The sequence below is a fragment of the Phalacrocorax carbo genome, chromosome 5 (genome assembly GCF_963921805.1).
Source record: "Phalacrocorax carbo chromosome 5, bPhaCar2.1, whole genome shotgun sequence".
In the NCBI taxonomy this organism is placed as follows: Eukaryota; Metazoa; Chordata; class Aves; order Suliformes; family Phalacrocoracidae; genus Phalacrocorax; species Phalacrocorax carbo.
Genome location: NC_087517.1, coordinates 17155863 through 17175986, shown reverse-complemented (window position 1 = coordinate 17175986; position 20124 = coordinate 17155863). Strand labels below are relative to the sequence as shown.

General features: G+C 47.2%; 1 protein-coding gene across 1 annotated transcript in view; it reads left to right on the top strand.

Annotated features, from left to right (window-relative positions):
• The first annotated feature begins 11687 nt into the window (after window positions 1-11687).
• The window catches only part of MARCHF4 (membrane associated ring-CH-type finger 4), a 107635-nt gene continuing 99198 nt past the window's right edge, over window positions 11688-20124 (top strand). Inside the window, exon 1 of the mRNA XM_064453302.1 lies at window positions 11688-12955. Within this exon, the coding sequence (XP_064309372.1) occupies window positions 12464-12955 (492 nt within the window). The 5' untranslated portion in view covers window positions 11688-12463. The remainder of the gene's footprint in view (window positions 12956-20124) is intronic.

Below are 20124 nucleotides of genomic sequence, written 5' to 3'. Positions count from 1 at the left end.
ATGCTGCTAATGCTGAGGACAGAAATGCTTCAGAAGTCATTGATGAATTGCAGCTCTTCTGCCAGCAATTTCTTGGTCTGCATTTAGTTTAAGTTGATGAGGGCTGAAAGCTGTTGCTCTTTGACAGCTGTTCACTGGTGTATACGAAATGAGTTTATGATTCTTGATCCAGGTCCTAGAAAATGGATGTCCATGCTACAAAACTCACCTTTGCACCTATCTAGAGGGATGGTGATGAAGCTCTGCTCATTGCTATGGGCAGCCTTGAATCAAAAGACAGTGCAGAAGTATGGGTTGGGAGTGGGTCTCCTCTTTTAACAGGCAACAAAATAATTTTAAAATTATCTTGCAGGGTCTAGATTTAAGACTGAGTGTGGAAGGGTGAGGTTTTCCCTTCTCTCTATCAGTGGAAAAAATTCTGAGATGTGTTGACCTGGAAAATCCAAGCTCAGAAGCAGCAGCTGGGTTTTCAGCAAGTCCCTTGTTTCTTTCCCCGTTGTCCATCTGGATTCACTGTAACACAGAGAAATCAAGCATTGCCTCTGAGGTCAAGTAAAGTTTGGAAATGGCCACTATTTCCATACAGCTTTGCCAAGATGGGTGGTGCTGCCCCATGCTCTGAGAACACCGCTTGCTGGATGTGAAGGACTTAGGTCTGTAAGCAGTGGTGGGCATGACTTTTCTCATTTGCAGAGCTGCTTGCAGAATTGGACCCTAAGCCCTCCTGGAGCGAATTGTGAAGCAATGCACAAATCAAATCAAGATGCTGACTGTGACTGCATCACGGCACAATATCATGCTGACAGAATTTGAGGCTAAAAGCAGTGACATTCATGTCTAGCGATGTCTAATAGATCATATAGTTGTAAAGTGACAACTGAGTCCTGGAGGACAGACTAACCCCCATATGCCCTGCAAATATTTTCCAGTCCACAGACAAGTTAAAGACCAGGTCTTGAAAATCATTTGATGCAGCACCTGAACTTGATCTCTTAACAGCAGAACAGGTAGTTCCCTCTGAACTTGCACATGCTGTCAGGCTTTATTCATGGTCATGACACCATGTGGTATTAATGTTCCCTGTGAATGCCACCAACTTTTAAAATAGATTTTCCAGGCTTTCATTCATTACTTAATTGGTGCACAGCAATATAAGAAATGAAGCGTATTCCTGTAGGGCAGTGATACTTCAGACAGGCACCAAACTATTTGCAAGCACAATCAAAAACAAACAGAAATATTTTCAGTTGTCCCTGCTTCCTCATCAATTTCAGCAACAAAGCTGATGTACTGCCAGGTTCTGATCCCACTACCTGGGATTTGTCCAGGTTAAGAACTTATTAGTACTTATTTGGGGGAGGGGGGGGGAGAGAGAACACAGCTTGTATAGATCAGATTAAAGTATTGGCAACTCCTAAGCAATGCTCATTCCAGGAACAAGCTCACTATGTGATAACACCACTGCTATAAAAGAAGTGCATTTTGAATGCATGCCACTTTGCAAATGCCTGGTGGGTCATGAGTTCCTGAGGCTTAGTTCCTAGAAGAGAAACAGAATTGCTGGAAAAGTTAAATACTCTGGATGGAGATTATCCAAATGATTTAATGGGTGAGACACTTAACAGCCACTGGACCTTGCTTTGCCTGTAGTTGATGGTTCAGAACCATTTTGAGTCAGAGTAGAGTAGAAATTATTACAGCTGATACAGACTAAATTAAAAAATCAGCATCTTGACCCAGGCATAGTGAGCAAAGAACTCCACTGTGTGCTGTGATTAGCCTTGGCTTGCACATTCTGTAGGAAGGGCATGGTTAAATGCAAACCTAAAAGAACAAACTCCTGTCTCTCCTCTCAGTGTGGTTGCTGGACGTCAGGATCATGCAATATTAATAGTCAGTGTGTGTTAAGAGTCCCCCTCTCTGCCTGATCCACAGATAGTGTACATCTGTCTCTTTCAGCCACAGAGCTCAGCTCAAGCTGTGGATGCTTGTGCTTTTCACTTGGGAGCCCTCGATGCACCCAGCAGCAGGGCAGCTTTGCCACCGATGTTAAGTCTGGGCTTGGCAGATGGCTTCAGCTTCCTGACTGTCACCCTGGCATTTTGCATCAGCATTAAAACCCCCTGTGTTATTTTTGTTTGATACGTTAGCCTCTTTTTTTGCCACAAAGCAGAACATGAGCAAAGGATTGGAGACAAGTGAGATGACTGGAGGAGGGATGGACAGCAGGGTAGTAGGAAGGAAAGGGTGAGCTACAGTTAGTTGCAAGCAGAGAGATCTTCAGTGGCTTCAGTATCTCATCCCCTTTCCCCATCCCTCATTCACACACACACACACACACACACACACACAAGGAGGGAGTTGAGCAGTGGGGAAGAACATGGAAAGAAGATAAATGAAAGTGTCAGTAGATGGATTGGTTTGCACTTGGTCTCCTCTCATGTCTCTGCATATGTCTGCTGGTATGTAAAGATCACACAACCAAGGGACATAGCACTGACCCAGCAAATTTATACTACTGAACATAAAAATGAATCAAAAAGAAAAATGCAGGAAGGGGGTGGTCAGGGAAGAAGACTAAAAGAGATAATTTTTTTGTCCTGTGTACAAATTTTGTTTAGGACAGCAATTTTGTGGGAGCACATATTGCCAATGCCACCACAGGAGCAGCTCTACCTCAGAGAAAAGAGACCAGGTGGGCAGTTTTCTGTGCTGAGATCCCGTGTGGTTTTGATCCTTATGTGCCTAAATGAGGGCTCCCCAAAGGGCATCAGAACCAGACAGGGGTGAGCTCAGCAGCAGAGTCCCAACACATGACGGCTTCAGACAGAAGAGGCACCATCTCCCTCTGCAAGCTCTCATGATATCACACACCCAAACCACGTCAGGGAGGACGAGAGGAGAATATACCTCAGGGTACTCTGGGGCAATTCTCCTGTGGTTTTCCAATTTTCCAATAAGCTACTGTGTCCAGAGGAAACTCTGCCCCTCTGTGTAGTGCCACCATGTGACTGAAAAAGCAGCATCCCAGGGAAGAGATTGTTGGTCTGCCCACCCTGCCTTTTGCCTGGATGTCCAAGACTCCAGCCATGGGCTTCGTTTCGCATATGTCAGCAGCAGCTAGCTCCTCATTGTCATAATGTACATAAGCACAGTCATTCCTGCAGTCCTGCCAGCCTGTGATCTTCCTCTGGGTCTCATCAGACCCAGGCCCATTCCCAGTTACCATGGGCACTGCAACACCATGCCCTGCAGGTGGTAAAAGTAGGTCCTGCAGTGGGCTAAGCCCACCTCGCCCCATGCGCCCTTCTGTGCAGGGAGCCTGGGGAGAGGCCCATGATATGGCCACTGTGCTGGGGTAGGGGGATGGTCAGGAGCAGGGGAAACAATGGCCACTAGCTCCTCTGGTGGGGCCATGGCAAGCTTCAGTGCCCATCCCTGCTTCTCCAGGGACAGGTGGGGAGGATCCGGGGCACCATCCTATTGGCTTTCCTGGCCTCCATGGCTGGAATGGGAGCCTTACCCAGGACCAGAGGCAGGTTCAAAGGTGGGATGAGGTTCAAATTTGGCCTGTTTCTTACGTGTGGAAACTTTCCTTTTTAGAACATGCTGGAAACCTTTTTCCTAAGGCACTGTCTATCCCCCAGGGCATCCTTTCCTCCTGCTCATTGCTAGTTTCTACACAAATGCAAGATCTTTGGTGCTTAGTCACTCTACCATTCGTGCTGTTTATTGCCTCCAACAGGCATAATTCTCTGCTCAGGAGAACTTTTCAAGTTCTGTGGAGGAGCCGCGGGCTGTTGTCATCCTGTTTCCAGGGGACAATAAACAGCAGCAGTCAAACTTCCATGGAACAAAGATTGTGTGATTATTCAATCGTAAAGAGAGTGAAGAAAAACAGATATATATTGCATGTGTGCTTATTTGCACATCACACAAGAATGTGCAAATTGCTCTCAGAAGAGAGTCTTGCTATGAGGTAAAATAGGTCCCCATGTAGCGCTTCACTGCTGACTCAAATGAGGGAATTCTCCTGCCTGTGCCTCAGTTTCCCTATACAAATCAAAGGGCTTGTCTTCCCACCTAGCTTAAGTGCTTTCAGGACCAGGAGTTTATGCATGCCCTTACAGGGCAGGTCAGGAAGGCAGGATGTGAGTTTGGGGGTGATGCAGGGAGAGAAGTGTTTCCTGGGGTTAACAGCTTGTATTTTCCCCTTCTTCTTGAATAAGAGCAAGCATTTGTCTGGGATGAAGATCCAGAGAAACCACATTAGTCATAAGCTGGAAAGGGCTGGTGTTAGAGCCAGCCCATCACCACAGTCACCTGTATCAGACCTAAGGGTTAAAAAAACATCACCAGAGAGAGCTAAAGCCTGTTAGGCTGCCCAGAGAGGTGGTGGAGTCATCGTCCCTGGAGCTATTCAAAAATGTTAAGAAGGAAAAGCCCCTTCAACAGCTGGGAATTGCTGCCAAATGCAGGCACTCGCTCAGAAGCAACTGGTTTTGAGGGTTTCCTTTTAGGGGCTGTGAGACTGAATACTTCAGTCTAGTGGGAACAAGCCACTAAGAGCTGCATGACCCCAAGGACCAGAGGGGATTTCCAGCTCATCAGCCCACTGGGAAACCCAGGTGCTCAGCACCTTCATGGAGGCGTTTGGCACCTGGCAGCATCCATCCCTAAAATGCTCCCCCCGCCATAAAATGTAATTACAAAACACTTCAACTACATAAGCTTCTAAATCAAGTAATTATCTTGGCAAGAAAATGTATATGGTTTTGAAATCCCTTTAATTAACATAAAGTCTGTTAGGAAGTGGTAGATCTAGGCCATCACTTGGATGTAAGTCTCTCACTTCATGTGCTGAGGCCCTGGGACAGTGTGTCAATGCAATGCTCAAGCTCCCTTTCAAATGCTGTGTCTGGGCCACAGGCAAGGCCAAGACCTGCCTTTCAGAACAAGGTTTCCATTCTGATGTACTATTGTGGGACCGTCCTTAGAAGCGCAATGGTCAAAAATGAACTCCTGTTTCCACTGGTGTAAATCTATTAACTTCTCTCACTCACCACTTCTATTTCTCTCTGCTTTCATCGCCAGTAGCACTCTGTCTCCAGCAGCCCTGCCTTCAGATCCACACATAACTTCTTATATCTGTTTTCTCTCTTCCTGATGGAACCCTCAGTTCTTTCATTGACAGACACTGTGCTTGTCCATTGACAGACACTGCACTTGTCCTTTGGGCAAAGGTGTGGGGACAAGTGACCAAGGAGACTGACACCTGCCAGTGAAATCTTACTAGTGACAGTTGTGAGCTTTACTCTGTTTCTGATGTGCATTGGTCTGTATTCAGGGCAAGGGAGAGAGGCAACAGTATCTTAACAGGCTGTGGGTTAGCCCAGTGTTTTGTACCTGACATTTCCAGGCAGATCTGGAAACATGCTGACTGTTTCTGCTGTGAAAATGATGTGGAGCTGGTACATGTGGTAGGTGCTTCTTCAGCACAGGGAGAAACTAGAGTGTCCTCCTGTGATGTTCTTCACTATGTGCCTTTCTTCGATCTCCAGTGTCCCCTCCCTTCTCAAGACCCACTAGATGAAATGAAGGTCACTTAGGAGACACCTAAAATAGCCTTCTCCATGTCTGGACCTTGGCCTCTGCCAACATGGAAACTCAGCTACTACTGATTGAACTAAGAAGATTATCTGGCTTGTAAGTGACTTCATTGCTGGTATTGTATTTATGCAGCATGTATATATTTGCCTGCTGATCCAGAAACAAGCTGCTGTAGCTGAGAAAGTTATCTGGGCAGCCTAAGATGTTAAGTCCTAAGATATGAATTTGAAGGATTTGGGGAAACAGTCTCAAGTGTTCAAGATGTTTATTATACTGAAGCAGAGTTCTAGCTCAGGAGGGATCTCAGATCAGCACCCGATTCACAGGATCCATCTCCTGGACATCCTAGCATAGTGTCACCACACATGACCCCTTTGTACCATGAATGGGTCCTCTTAAGGACAGATATTCAGTCTTCCCTCACCAAGTTGTTCCTGTTTTCTTAAGCTGAGTATGGCAGTGTTGTGCCACAGTATAATCATGGTGGTCCTAAGAGGAATATCCTCAGTGTTACTGTGCCTGATCATGAATCCTGGTAGCTAAGAAAATGCCTGATGACATACTAGATCCTCTCGGTTCACCTTGATTTGGAAAGCATGGCTTATCTCTCAGAATCAGCCTCTAATGGGCTTGTTTAACAACATTGTTTCCTCTCTAAATCCCATGTCAGACAAGTGAGAGCTAGTTCTAGGACTGTTGCATGCTGCTAAAATAACATACATCTAAGAATGCAATTAGAGACTTGAAACAAATTTGACTTGACTCAGGAGAGTAGTGGAAATATCCAAGGGACCTGTGATTATATAGTTTCTCTTTTTTTTTTTTAATGTCTAAATTCCAGGTCCTTTTAGGTTTGGGATTTCATGATAACTACTACATTCCTGGATAGTTAAAACCACTCAGCATTTGGCTAAATGCCTTCTGAAGATATCCTGAAATGCACCATCTATTGCGGCTGCTCTATTCAAGTCACATTCTGACTAGTCACCCAAGGGGACAAGGAATTCCTTTTGTAGGAGTTAGTGTAGGACTTGTTACCAGGAAAGCTCTATGTTTGGGATTGTCTAGTCCTGAAGAGAAGTGCTGTGGCTTTACAATTTTGAATTTGAAATCCAAATCCTAAAGGAGGAAGGGGGGGGGGGGGGGGGGGGCTGTCCTTATCAGCAATTGTATCATCTCTGTCACATACTCCTGCACACTGACTGGCCTCAAGACTGCTTGTGGAGAAAGCGCGATAAAACAAAGACCTGGATTTCTTCCTAAGCCCAAAGAAAAAGTTGTGCAGTTGTACTTCTTTCCTTGGGCTCCTGTTGCAGGACATGCCTGATTTTTCCTTCTCTTCCCTTAACAGAGAGAAAGCTGCCATGAGAGTACAAAAATTTGCTCTGTATCAACTCAGAGGCAGACCATGATCCTTGCAGGAAGAGAGTGAGTGGAAGTTCAGTCCCTGCTTGGAGAGAAAGCAATAGCACAGGGACTCCCTGTGTGCAGAGTACCATGCTTTTTGCTCCAGCCCAAGGCAGCACATATACCAAGGCACAGCTCTCCAGAAATTATTTCTGATCTCCTTTGAGAAGATCATTCCAATCAGTACATGGATTATTTCTGGATGCTTGGAGGATGCATAACCCCCACCTATTGAGCCTGGCTTCCCAGCAGCAGCATCCTTTGCATCAGCACATTTGCAACTGCCCAGAAAGAAAGAAAGACCAAAGAAAATGTGACAGAGCTCCCTCCAGCCCCCAGCTGTGTCTGCCCACAAGTTATGGTAATTACATCACTTGAGATTTATTTAATATCTCCACCCGGGAAAAAGAACCAGGAAGTCTGGCTGTGACAAGCAATCAGAGGGTACTCAGCTGATGAGCAGCTCCCCATCACTGAGAGAGCAGTAGGAACCTTCAACGGATTGGATTTAAGTAATGGTTTGCCAGAGGGATGGGGCCCACGCCACAGCAATCAAAGCTCATCTGCACCATTAAGGAGCTGTAAGTGGAGCAGGAGGCGCAGTGCAGCTATTGACCGAGTAGGTGGGCATGAAAATGGGTTTAGGTAACTGTTTACTTCCTGAGAGATGGAGAACACAAAGGGATCTCTGGCAGCTTTCTGGCTCTCTGATCCCGGCTGTCCACATCAGCATTTATATTGCCTGTCTCTCACATGCTTGTGCACAATGACCGGTATGCTGTGTTCAGGCTGTTAGGCTGCAGTCCACACAGAGTTTTCCTGCTTGCATTTGCCCTCTCACTATCTCTGCCATTTTTTAAAATTCTGACCTAACAACATTTAAAAGAAAAAAGATTTCTTATATGATTTTGTGTCAACCACCACATAAACAGATTGAGTATCACTGCAGCTCTAGCAACCCTCTTTCTTCCTTCTTCCACCCCCTCTTCACTGAGCGATGGCTTGCACAGAGAGGTGAAGAGGAGGCACATAAACAGCAATACTTTATTCCTCCTTGTCGAGGTGGTAGCTAAGGGCCAATGGGCCTGCACTGCTACAGAAGAACAGAGTGAAAATATCTGCCGTGAGACCGACCTGCACCTAGACACCTGAATCCATCTCCTCTTCCGATTTCCCAGTCAGTAGCTCAGATGTAACCAATCAAGAGGAAGCAGTTCTCCACTCTCAGCTGGTGGATCCATAGTTTTTTCTTCCTCTTTCTTGGCAGGGGTAATGTGTCCCAGAGCTGATGCCTCCTATATATTTCCTCCCTATGTTGACCTCAGGACTGTTAGTGGGCTCTAGAGACAGGCCCTTCTGCAAAAGAAGGTGTTGCCCATCATTTGCTGCACATTGCTTCCTGTGGAGCAAAGTTAGGAAGGCTGCATTGGCCTCCGGACAGCTCCCTGCTCTCACTGGGATCTCACTGAAGTGTCTTGGGCCAGCTTTTTCCAGTGCAGTCATTTTAGGCAAGGCACCTTGATCCATACCAAGGGACCTGAATGCAGCATCCAAGTGTGAAAACACTGGCCACTGTCCCATTTACCAAAAGAAGAATAATAGTACCCACTCACCTCTGGGAAGCATATGGAACACCTCCGATTTATTATTTGTTTTATTTATTTTGTCACATTTATCAGCCATTCAACTCTCTGGGCACACAGCCCATACATTAAAACCCAGAGTATAATACAAAGATCTCCTCTACCCTGAGAATATCCTTTCTGTGAAACCAGGCATGGGCAGGAGGGAAGGATGAAAGATGCTTTACACAAGCAAAGGATGACAACAATATATTTTTCTCCAATTTTGTTATTGATGGAACCAGTCTAAAAATGTTGGCGACATCAAGACAAGAAGATGAAGGCAATAAAAAGCAGGGGGGGCTGGAAAGCCATCCTGGAGCATGGGCACAGAGACTCAGCCTCTAGCCAGCCTGTCTCATGCTCAGGAAGTCCCTAAAATGCTCTTTCCATTATTATTTCTCTAATGACCCCATTAGACACATGTGGAATTCTGAGAAGCCTTAAATATGTTGTAGAGAGACACACTGGCAAATCTGCCCAGCTTTTCTGAGAAATGGCAGGCTGCAGTGATGAATGTTTTAGCTTCAGAGCATCCTGATGTGTAATTTATTTGCTGGAAATTAATTGCATGTGCTGGTTTCATTTTCCTGTAACGAATAATCAGATTTGCTCCCTTTTTAATTAGGTAACAACATAGATTCCTCTGCTCTGATCATGTCACAGTGGTTTATGCATGTCGCGTCTTATTCTAAGGGAGACAATTTCAAACCATTGTCTAGGGCCCAGCCCAACTTTTGGGTGATGTGAGATTATCTGTCAGCTGTAGCTCTTGGGTCACTGCCAATGAAGACCTCAGGCACAAGACCAGCTGAGAACCCAGCCTGTTGGGTTGCACACTGTATCCTACTGAAGCAGGAGTTTGAGGAAACCCTATGGAGAAACCAAATTCAGGAGCCTGAAATTTCAATGGCGTTGACATGATGTCAGACCCAGGCCCAGCTCTATGTCATCAAAAGGTGCGTCCCATCTGGTGGGTGTTCACTGGTCCCTGAGCTGAGACATCGCACCGACATTAGACAGATTGCATGGACTAGAAGCCGTCAGATCATCTGTATCATTAAGACTTTTGGACAACATCAAAACCAGCACCTTTGTCAGCAGTTCCAGCTGGGATGGCAAAGACAAAGTACCAGTGGAGAGCTACCTTCCCCCTTCTGTGGGGAGGCTGGATGGGGCTGCATGGACACATATAGCTGGATGATGTGGAGAAAGCCACCTCACTGATGTTTGCAGTGAAAAGCTAATGGACTCCAGGAGCTCCTACTTAAGATTTTCAAATAGGCTGAAGAGAGTAAAAACTGTCAGCTTTGGCTGCCATTGGTTACTTCTAGCAAATCTCTAATTAAGCAGTAGTGTTCAGTCATATTTACCCTTCATTGGGCTACCAGGAACCAATATTCCTACTGAAATGTGTGTTACTGAAACAAAACAAATCTATCAGCGAGCAAGCGCTGCTGGAGTGAAATGAAAAAATATTGATTATTATAGCTATTAAACCATGAAATCCTCTGCAGCTAATTAATCTGTGAGGGAGAAGTTTGTTAGTGGGATTTTGGCTTCCTGATGGGAGCCTGTAAAGCAGGCACCATCGCCCGAGAGATCACCAACCACTCGATCGCTGCCACCTGCCCCTTGAAAGTTTCCTTATTTCGTGGGTTCCCGCGAACGGGTGGGTTTGTGGCGGGTGGGAGGTGAAAACCGGCATGGAGGCACACCGGAGCACAGAGGCCGCACGTTCAGGAGGCTGCAGAGCCTCACGGCCTCCCGGTCGCCCGGCGGGGCCGGCTCCCGCCGTCCCTCCTCCTCCTCCTCCTATTCCTCCTCCGGCTGCGGGGCGCCCCGGGGCTAGGCAGGGCTAGGGGGGGCGCTGGGTCGTGGGCGCGCAGCGCGGCGCGGGGGCGCGCCCGGCGGAGCTGTCCGCGCCGCGTGGTGCTGAAGCCGCAGCGGCCGCCCAGCCCCTGCCCCGCCCCATCTCCCCTCCTCCCCGGCCTGGGCTCTTGCAGGCAGCCGGCGGCCCGGGGCATGGCAGCTTGGGGAGGGCCCCATTTCTCCCTTTGATTCTCCCCCCACCCCACCCCGCCTTTTTGCTTCTTTCCTCCCCCTCTCGTTGTTTGGTGGTGGTTTTTTTGTTGGTTTTTTGTTTTTTGTTTTTTTTTTTTTATGCCGGGGGAGGGAGGAGAGCGCGGCCACGTTACACCCCTCCCTTCCTGCAAATCCCCGCTTGCACTGCAAACAATCTGCCTTCCCCATTGCATCCAAGGGAGATAGCAACAGCAACATCATCACGGCAAGCCGGATGGGAGAGCAGAGAGGAGGCTGCCGCTGAGGGAGAAAGGCACACACGCACACACCAGCTCGATGTTGCCAAAGCGGTAGGAGCCGCACGAAAAATAAGCCATGCTGCCCCGTGTGTCTGGCGCATTGTGCTCCATCTGAGCCTTTTAGGAGGAAGAAGAGAATTATCTGCTCCGATTATTTTTTTCCCTGCCAGCGAGAGTGCGACAGACTTGCGATGGTTGAATGTCAATGCCTGTGAGAGAGAACAACAGTCAGAGGAGGAGGAGGGCAGAAGGGGAGGAAAATGAAGGTGGAGACGGTGGTGGAGAGAAAGAAGGAGCCTCGTTCAATGCATCAAAAGGAGGTCCCTGCAATTGCCGATAGAGCCCTGGCTGCCTTGCCATCCACAATGGTCTGCACAAGCTGCCAATGCGTTTGATGACGTTCCTGTTTTGTGAAAGGAGGAAATGAAACGTGATCATGTAAGATCCACGTTTCCCCGGTCAATTACATGCGAAGAATAGATCCAATTTCGACGGGTTTCTTTGGTCCAGGATGGTAACAGCTTAGGGAATAATACAGCCGCCTTCACTCACCAATTTCACTCTGATTTTTTTTGGTGTGGTCCAGACAGCTGCTGGAATAGAGAAGGTCAGAATATATAAATATATATAAAAATATATATGATATATGATATATATATTATATATATAAATATATTCATCTCAGTGCATCTGGGATTAAGCTCATCGAATGCTAATTATTTCTTTCAGGACTTCTAATATTTACAATGAAATCTTTTAAAGGCGATGGTAAAATCTGAAGCCACCTGGGAGTACAGTGTTGGAAACGTAGGGTGTTTTCCCACAAACAATGTGAAGGTCTTTTTTGTCAAAGAGGCAATTTTGATAATAACAACAGCTACCAATTTTGCATTTTGATAGCCGGACCGGCTGCTATTTTGTCTGGGTGCACACCGGGTCTCGTGTGATCGGGTTTTATTTTTTAATTGAAAAAAAAAGGTTAAAAAATAGAAGAAAAAGGAAAATTACTTGAGATGCCAAATACTGTCGAGAGAAGCATATTCTCCCTCCTCCCCACACCCACCGGAGACGTGGACCCTTCTTCTTTACAGGCTTAGGAGTTGCGGGAGCCGACCAGGGGTTTTCTCCCGCGCCCGCTGCCCGCGCCCCCGGACCCTCGGGCGTGGGAGATTTATTTCCTCCTCCCGCTGATTTCTAAACAAACTTGCGGAAGGGGGAGGGGGGTAAGAATCCCCCCCAGGAGCGCGGAGTCGGGTTGTTTTTGTGGTTTTTTTTTTTTTGTCTTTTTTTTTTTTCTTTTATTTCTTGTCATCCTCGGCGGATTCCAGCAGGCTGCCGGGGATTTCACCCCCTCGCCCCCCGGCTCTGCTTTTGTCCTTTCCCCGCCGGCCAGCGCAGCCCCCCCGGCACTGAGGCCGCCGCGGAGCCCCCCCGGCCGCGGGGCGCCCGGCTCCTGCCCTTTGCTTTCCCACCCCGTCCCCGCCTGCCAAGGAAAGGCACATGTTAATACCACCCGGCGCGGTCATTTTCTGCTACTGCTGCTGCGGGCTCCTCCGTCCGAGACAGATGTTGCGAAACCAAGGCCTCCTCAAGTGCCGCTGCCGCATGCTCTTCAATGACCTGAAGGTCTTCCTGCTGCGGAGACCCCCCGCGCCGCCGCCGCCCTCCCCGCCGCCGCCGCTCCCCATGCCCGGCGGCGCAGAGGCGGCGGCGGGCGGCCCGGCGGGGGCCGCTCCGCCCGGGGGCCGCGGGCCCGGCTGGCGGGCGGCGGCGGGGGGCGGCGGCGGCGGCGGCGGCGGCGGCGGAGCGGGCAGCCCGGCCGCCGAGGAGTGGGGCAGCCCCGCCGGGGAGCCGCCCGCCTCCCTGCCCAGCAGCACCTCCTCGGATGACTTCGGCAAGGGCAAGGCCGAGGACCGCTACTCGCTGGGCAGCAGCGTCGACAGCGGCATCCGCACGCCGCTCTGCAGGATCTGCTTCCAGGGGCCCGAGCAGGTGAGCCCGCGGGGACGGGGGGCGCCGGGGCAGGGGGACAACGGCCCGTGGCAGCGATGCTCCGGCCTGCGGGAACTGGGGCCAGCTGCTCGCAGGGGTGCTGCTCCCCGCTGCCTGGAACAGGACCCCAAACCCAGAGGGGCTCTGCCCTCTGCCCAGGCCCTGGGCTCCGGGGTTTTGCGCCTTGGCGGTGTTTCCCAGGGAAATGTGGGGCGGAGGCCCGCTCCGTCACTCTCTGCTGCCTGGCAGCCTTGCCCCGGGCACCCATGCCCGGCCTCAGAGCCGTGCAGCTGTGGCACGGCAGGGACTCACGGGCTCCTTCGTGGAGCAGAGCACATCTCGGCGTGGGGGGCTTTTTGTTGCCTCACGGGTACCCAGTTGTGTTGACCCCAGAAGTGATGCAAAGGAGGCGTTTAATGTACTGTTTGCTTTTAAAAATACAACTTTGGTCCGTATAAAACACGTGGCAGGAGGCAGCCCCACCTCATCAGTTGTTCCCAGGGGACGGCTAGTAGGAGCTCTGCAGGTTTGCCATTGCTCTCGTGTTCCCGGTTGCGCTAGCTGGAGGAGGAAAACCGCTTGTTACAATTGTACCTGCTGAAGCTGCAGCCTTGAGATGCTCCTTGATACTGACTGAGGTTGGGCCAGTGAAGTTTCCCTCCACTACACAGGAGAACGAAACAAATGAAACCTCGCTAGAACATCAGGTGCCACCCTGGGGCATTACTCTGCCTATCTAATGACAGTTAAAAGCAGTTCATGTATTTTCAGGCTGGCAACTTCCTTACAGTAATATATACAGCAATATTTGTACCTAATGTGACACAGCTGCAGGTGGCAAGGAAGGCTGCAGACCTCTGCTTGTGGTATCAAGCCCGGATATGCAGATAACTCTATTACTCAGGATAGTCCTGTTACCTGTGATAATAAGGGATCCTTGCACAAGAAAGGGTTGCAAGGTTCGACTTGGCTGATACCCATTTCCATTTTAGGCACAGGTCCTGGCACATAAGGCGATACGTTAAAATCTTAAGCAAAACAGGTTCTGCCTCACATCTTCGTTCTCCTTCATGGACCTGTGTGCTCTGCTAAGGAAAGCCAGTGCTCATCTGAGGGTGGCCACGCTCTGGCACGCGTCCTGCCTGTCCCAGGGATAGCACCCACATCTGTAACGCAGTGATCATGCCTTCCCTTGTGTCTGTCCGAGCATGGTGGTGATGGGGGCAGGGAGGTGGGGAATAGGCTCCCAGTCTTTGGGGCCTGCCACCAACTCATCCAACTGTCCACAGCCCTGCTGCATGTGTCATACCAAGGGTCCCATAGATCAGAGCTCGGTGCTCAATGGACTGTAGCCTTCTCTAATGGTTTATGCAGCTGACTGATAGCTGTGAGACACAATTTTCACCATAGGCTTTTAGATGGGGGTAGGGGAAATAATTCTTTTTTGGAGATGCTGTATGCCTTCCTCACTTGACTGTCTCCTCCCCGTCTCTTCTAAAAGTTGGAAGCCATGCAACTCCCTCCCTGTGAATTTGCATCATTCCACATGTCTAGTACTCTTCCCTGGCTTGCCATTCTGCCTGTGTACACGAGACGTAGTGCCTGCAAGATTGGCTTACATGTCTGAGCAAAGAGAGCCTAAGCAGAATTTAAATAGAGGTAACTTGCTTCCTTAGAGAACATAAATGCTTGGAAATAATTGGATGCTAACTTTCATACTGAAAACCTGTGTAGGCTGCATTGTAAAAGTGAGGCTATTTGCTGACCATCTGCCAACCTACCTGAGTGAGAAGCTGAGCAGACGTGACTGGCATCTAATAGAGTTTCAGCAGGATTTCTCTTTTTTGCTTCTCACAGTTTCTGGCCAATATAATAAGACACTTACAGCTAGTCCTTGAGCAGTACCTTATTCCACAAAAATTTTTTTCTTCACCAGCATGTCTTGAGGAGTGTCTGAAACCCTTTGCCCTGCAGCAGCTGGGAAGCATAAGTCATTACGGAGGCCCAAATCACAGGGTTTTAAAGCATGGCCAGATCCTGACACAGCTTCCTAGAAGTACGGTTCAGAATAACTGAGAGCTGAATCAGTGCAGCTGATGTCAAGACCTGCAGTTTGGTTTATTTGGCCATTACGTCAATAAAACTCAAACAGGGCTAAATCCCAAATTCCTTGTTCTTTTTTATTATGCTGGTTATTACAGGTTTAGCCTTTATTTCCCATTCGTTTTCCAACTCAACAGCTGAGCGAGGACCCTTCATGTTCTGGATGCTCAAAACTGTAAAAGTCATAGATGCACATTATTCCATACCACCCCTGCCAAGATCATAATGAAAATTTATCCATTTGGAAACAAAATGTAATTGCTAGTTCTTTACTGTGCAGATTAATAACAATGACAGATATAAACAGTGTTTTATTTACCTGTCAAAACCATCTGAAACTGCTGCAGCTGTGGGCAAATTCGCAGGGCTGCATCACAGTACCAAGAACAAAAGCCTTCATTATAAATTGACTGTTAGGCGCTCTAAGCTTATTTACCCAGATAAAATGACAGCGAGTCTCCAAAAGATGTTTTAATCCTGTTTTGATTTAAAAAAAAATACGCCAGCCAAAAAGGTTTATTTGCTAATCTGACTTCACAAGTAGGTTTTATTCAGTATTTAATGCAAAATAAAATCGGTAGGGATTTCAACTTTAAATTTATGATTGCCCACCACACATGATACTTCAGGCTACCGAATTGCTTATAGCTTAAGCTCCTCATGTTTGTTTGTGGCTCCTATGGGTAAGCTGATTCTTTCATTTTAAAATGTGCTGAGGACTGTAGGAAGGAGTAAAGCTCATTATTGTAAAACTGTTCTGATCCTTGCATGTTCCTTGAGAGAAACCAGTGGTGCAGATGAGGAAGAGTAGATCTGATGGCCAGGTGATCACAGCATCTCGGCTCCTGTTTTGAGGGCATGAAGAGCAAGCTCTGCTCAGGTCTGGCAGTTGAAAGAGGCAACTACTTTTATTGAAAATGAGGGCTTAACATTGTGAAAGCTGATGGGCTGAACTCTGAGCTTGGTAATAGCATTGCGTTTCAGGGTCTTGCTTGGCATTTTCAAAGGTTTCACTGAGTGAGCATCCAGCACCATTGTGTCAGCTAATTCTGAGACCCTGGATCAAACAGTAAAGCTCTGGGACAAAGTGAGAAAGAAAGATGCTGGAGTATTTTCTTCTGTTTTGGTTAATGCTTAGTTTTTGCAGAATTTTGTCTGTTTTCCTGGCTCTCTGACAATGTTCTGCAAGAGGCAGAAACTAAGATGAGCTCTGCTCTCACAAATGTTTCAAAATGCTTGCTATGGATCCAAGTTGAAAGCAAGTCATGGAGAGTAGCAGGAAAAGACATGCGTGAAAAGCCTCTTCACTTCAGCAGATAAATGCTTTGCCCATGCCACAAGGAGTTAGCAGTACTGTGGAGTTTAGGATCTCAGAGATGGTGCTAGCTGTGCCAAAAAAAATAGAAAAGCATTCTTAAATGAAACCAAGATCGTTTGGAAATGAGTGTGTCTCAAGGATTGCTTGTTAGATTGTCAGTTAGAGCGTGCGTACATCTTTTCTTACCTGCCAGCTTCTGTCTGCATTTTTCTATTACACTGTTCTGGGGAAAAAATGCTGTAAAGATGGAGATTTGAAAAGTTAGTGCAGATAGGATTGGCTGGCTAAGGAGGATCAGAGAGAACAGACTGTGGACTCTTTTGCCTGCAGGCTTCTAGCTTGGACTTAGCTTGGTATTCAATAGAAATGCTTGAAAATAGACTGTTCTTCCCACCGAAGTCCCCTGCAGATTTTAAGGACACCAATTCATTAATATGAGAACATGAAGACCTTCAAGGAAATTGGAATGGAAGACAACTTATAATGGGTATTAGGACATGCATTTCCATGTGATATGTCATTAGGCTGTGGAGCTCCTTGCTGCAGGACGTTAGCAGGACAAAGACCTTGACTAAGTTTAATAAAGGATTGTAAAGCCATGTGGTTGTTAAGGATATTTAGAGTCATTGCAATTAATGATAACGCTTCTGAAAGTAAAGTTCGTGCTTCAGGCCTGAAGCCAGTCTAGAGATCAGGGTAACACTGAAGAGGAGCAGAGCCCTGGGGCTGGTCTCTAGCCCCACAGCTCACCAGCCCCTTGTGCATGGCCAGTGAGATCCACCTCTCCAGGTGCATGTCTGGATTTCATGCATGTGTAATGTAATGACTTCAGCATGTAGGCACTTGACATATTCAGGAGGACCTCTCTAGAGCTAAGGTGACCCTAAATTACTCAGTCTGGATTAATACGCCATTCTTGGGCGACCTATGTAGGATCAGTGGATGGTTAGTACCATTGAATGGCTCATCATTAGCATGCATTGCTTCAAATAACTGGTGAGAATCTCAACCCCGTTCCTGTTAGAAATACAGGCACAGGCAAAAGCCATCATTAGCTTCCTGCCTGGTAGTGTCTTCAGAGAAGGCATGAACTAAGCCAGGAAGTATTGCCACTCTACAGTCTGGTCTCTCAGCAGCACAGAGGAGTGGAGGAAGTCTCTGAGGTGCTTGATTTCTGATTTACGATGTTGTAAGATTGAGGAGAATCAGGTACCTCTTTTCTGGAGTGAGACAAAGAGGAAAAGAGGTAGCCTGTGGCAGAATTCAGGTCACGAGTGTGAAAATGAAGGAGTAGGAGAAACAGCTGTGCAACCAGCATCACAAGCATGTCCAAAGCCAGGGAAGCTCAGGTAGGGGGATACTGGTGTTCAGTGGGGTCTGTGGAGACCAGCTAGACCATCAGGACATTGTTTTCAAACACATTGAATAACATGATGATGGTGCAGGCTTCCCATCCATGTCCTTTTCATAGGGGTATTCCCACAGGATTAATTTACTTGATGTCAGAAGGAGAATCATTCATTGGAAAACAGCCAGTCCTGCTAAAACTGAAGGCTAAGAGATGCTGGGATGCAGCCCTTTAGATTTCAATCTGTATATTATAATTTATGACAGAAGGGAAGGGAAGATGCTTCCTGTGACATTCAGTCCACCTCTCTGCCTTCCCATCTTTGAATCTTAACACCTCGATAGCTAACTCTCCTGTTCCATCTGTCCCAGGATCAAATCTATACTGTACAAGCAGAATGTTTTTGGCTTCGACAAAAGCTTTGCTTGAGCCATCAACTGAATGGAGCCCAGGATGTCATTTATTTTAGATTTAGGCTCTTGTTGCCACAGAGTTGATTGGCAAAGCTCCCATTAACTTCAACAGCAGAAGGGTAGGCATCCAGAGCAGGGACTTGACCCCTGTATTTCAATAATGTTGTGCACACAGTGGGGTTTCTATAAATAATAGTGAAGGCCACTAGTCCCATTGGCTTTTAATTGCTCCAGGAGATAGGGTTTTCACCTTTTGTGCCTGCTGAAACTCTGATGCCTAACCCATTTATCTCAGTGCCACTAGCTAGCCTGAGGAGTAGTTTTTCTTTTCTTTCACTTTTCCCCGTATAAAAGGCTTCATGAAGGAACTTGTCTGTGTTTGTGTCACTGTTTCTTAAATATACATTTCAGACCATGATTAACCGTGGCTGATGTCAGTTAGTGACAGAACAAGCAATGCAAAAGCATGTAGCTCCATTGTTTGCATCTGTAGAGTCACTGTTATTTCTACAAAGGCAACACTTGCTACTGCAAGGGCTCTGTTTGTACAAAACTGAATTGCATTCAGGTTGTCATTCAAGCAAAAATTCATTTCCAGTGAGGGCCTCCTCTGTGGCAGCCTTTTGCTCACATTGGTATTTTTCCATTCAAGGTTCACCCAGTCCAGAAGTCAGAAATACCGTTGTGCCAAAAATCTGTGATGCTGTGGGTTCTATGTGTCCACTGCACATGTCTTCAACACTCCTAGGCTGGAGTAAGATAATAAGATACACTGTAAATATTATTGGTCCATGTCTGTGGCCACCCCATCCCTTTCATTAGCTGATTGCTAAAGGAATAAAGCCACGTGATGATGTTAGCTGAGTTTACGCTCATCAGCCCTCCTCTAAACCTACTGACCGATTTTAGCCAGATTTGGCAGAGAGTGGAGATCTGAAAGCATTAAATTCCTGCAAGTTTCATGAAAACTAGCTGGATGAAGAAGAGGAAAACTAGAAATGTCTTGTTGTGGGTGAGATTATAGCATTGGCTGTGTTACACAATGTAGAGTCCATGCAGGACAGAGCTTCAGTTGGAGCAAAAGCTTTGACAGAAACGTGTATCCCATTAGACATAAAAAACCTGTCGACATGATATGGTTTCCATGGGAAACCAGACTCATAATACTCACAGAATAGCTTGTTAACTTTTTATCTTTCTCCTTTTCCTTTGTTAATCAGGGTTACTTGCCTAAAATGAATTGCTTGATGCTGAAGATTTTCTTAGCTTCCCCCAACTTTTCACAACTGACCTTTTATCCTTTTCTGATTTATCACTGGTTACAGTAGAACAGATTACATTGTTGGCAGTGGAGAGTGATGAGTAATGACTTTCTTCTGGTGAGGAAAAGACCAGCAAGACCTGGAAACCTGTGTAGATAATAAATGGGCTGTCCCCATGCCCCTCTGTGAAAAGGGATGAGATAAGGCAAAATGTTGGTGGGCAGACTGGTTCCAGTGACAGGGCCCAGATCCTGAAATCCTCACACATCTTTTCTTCTGTTGCATCATTTCTTCTTCTTTACGCTCTTTGGTGGTTTTCTCTCACCTCCTCTTCCTTCTCTTCTTGGCCAAAGTCAACTGACACATCAGACCTTAGTCCCACCCATCCTATCTGGCTCTATTCTGCACAGGTTCTCCTATGGCCTATGTACCATCTTAGCTGAGCACCATCTGTTTGCAGCTTGAACACTGGTGGCATTGCTCACAACAGTCACATGAGTTTAACCTGCTTCCCTGGGTAAGAGTGAGGGAAGGGCTGGTACAGAATGGGAGAATGATAAGCAAAAATATGTTTTACATGTTGTTTTATTCTTTCCTACATCCTGTGCCTTGTGTTTCTTGGAGAAACCAGGCTGTGCTTGGGGAAAACTGTGTAAACTCCATGGAGAATGGGATAGTTCAAGCTTGAACAGATTCCTGAGAAAATTTTTTCTCCTCTGTAGAAC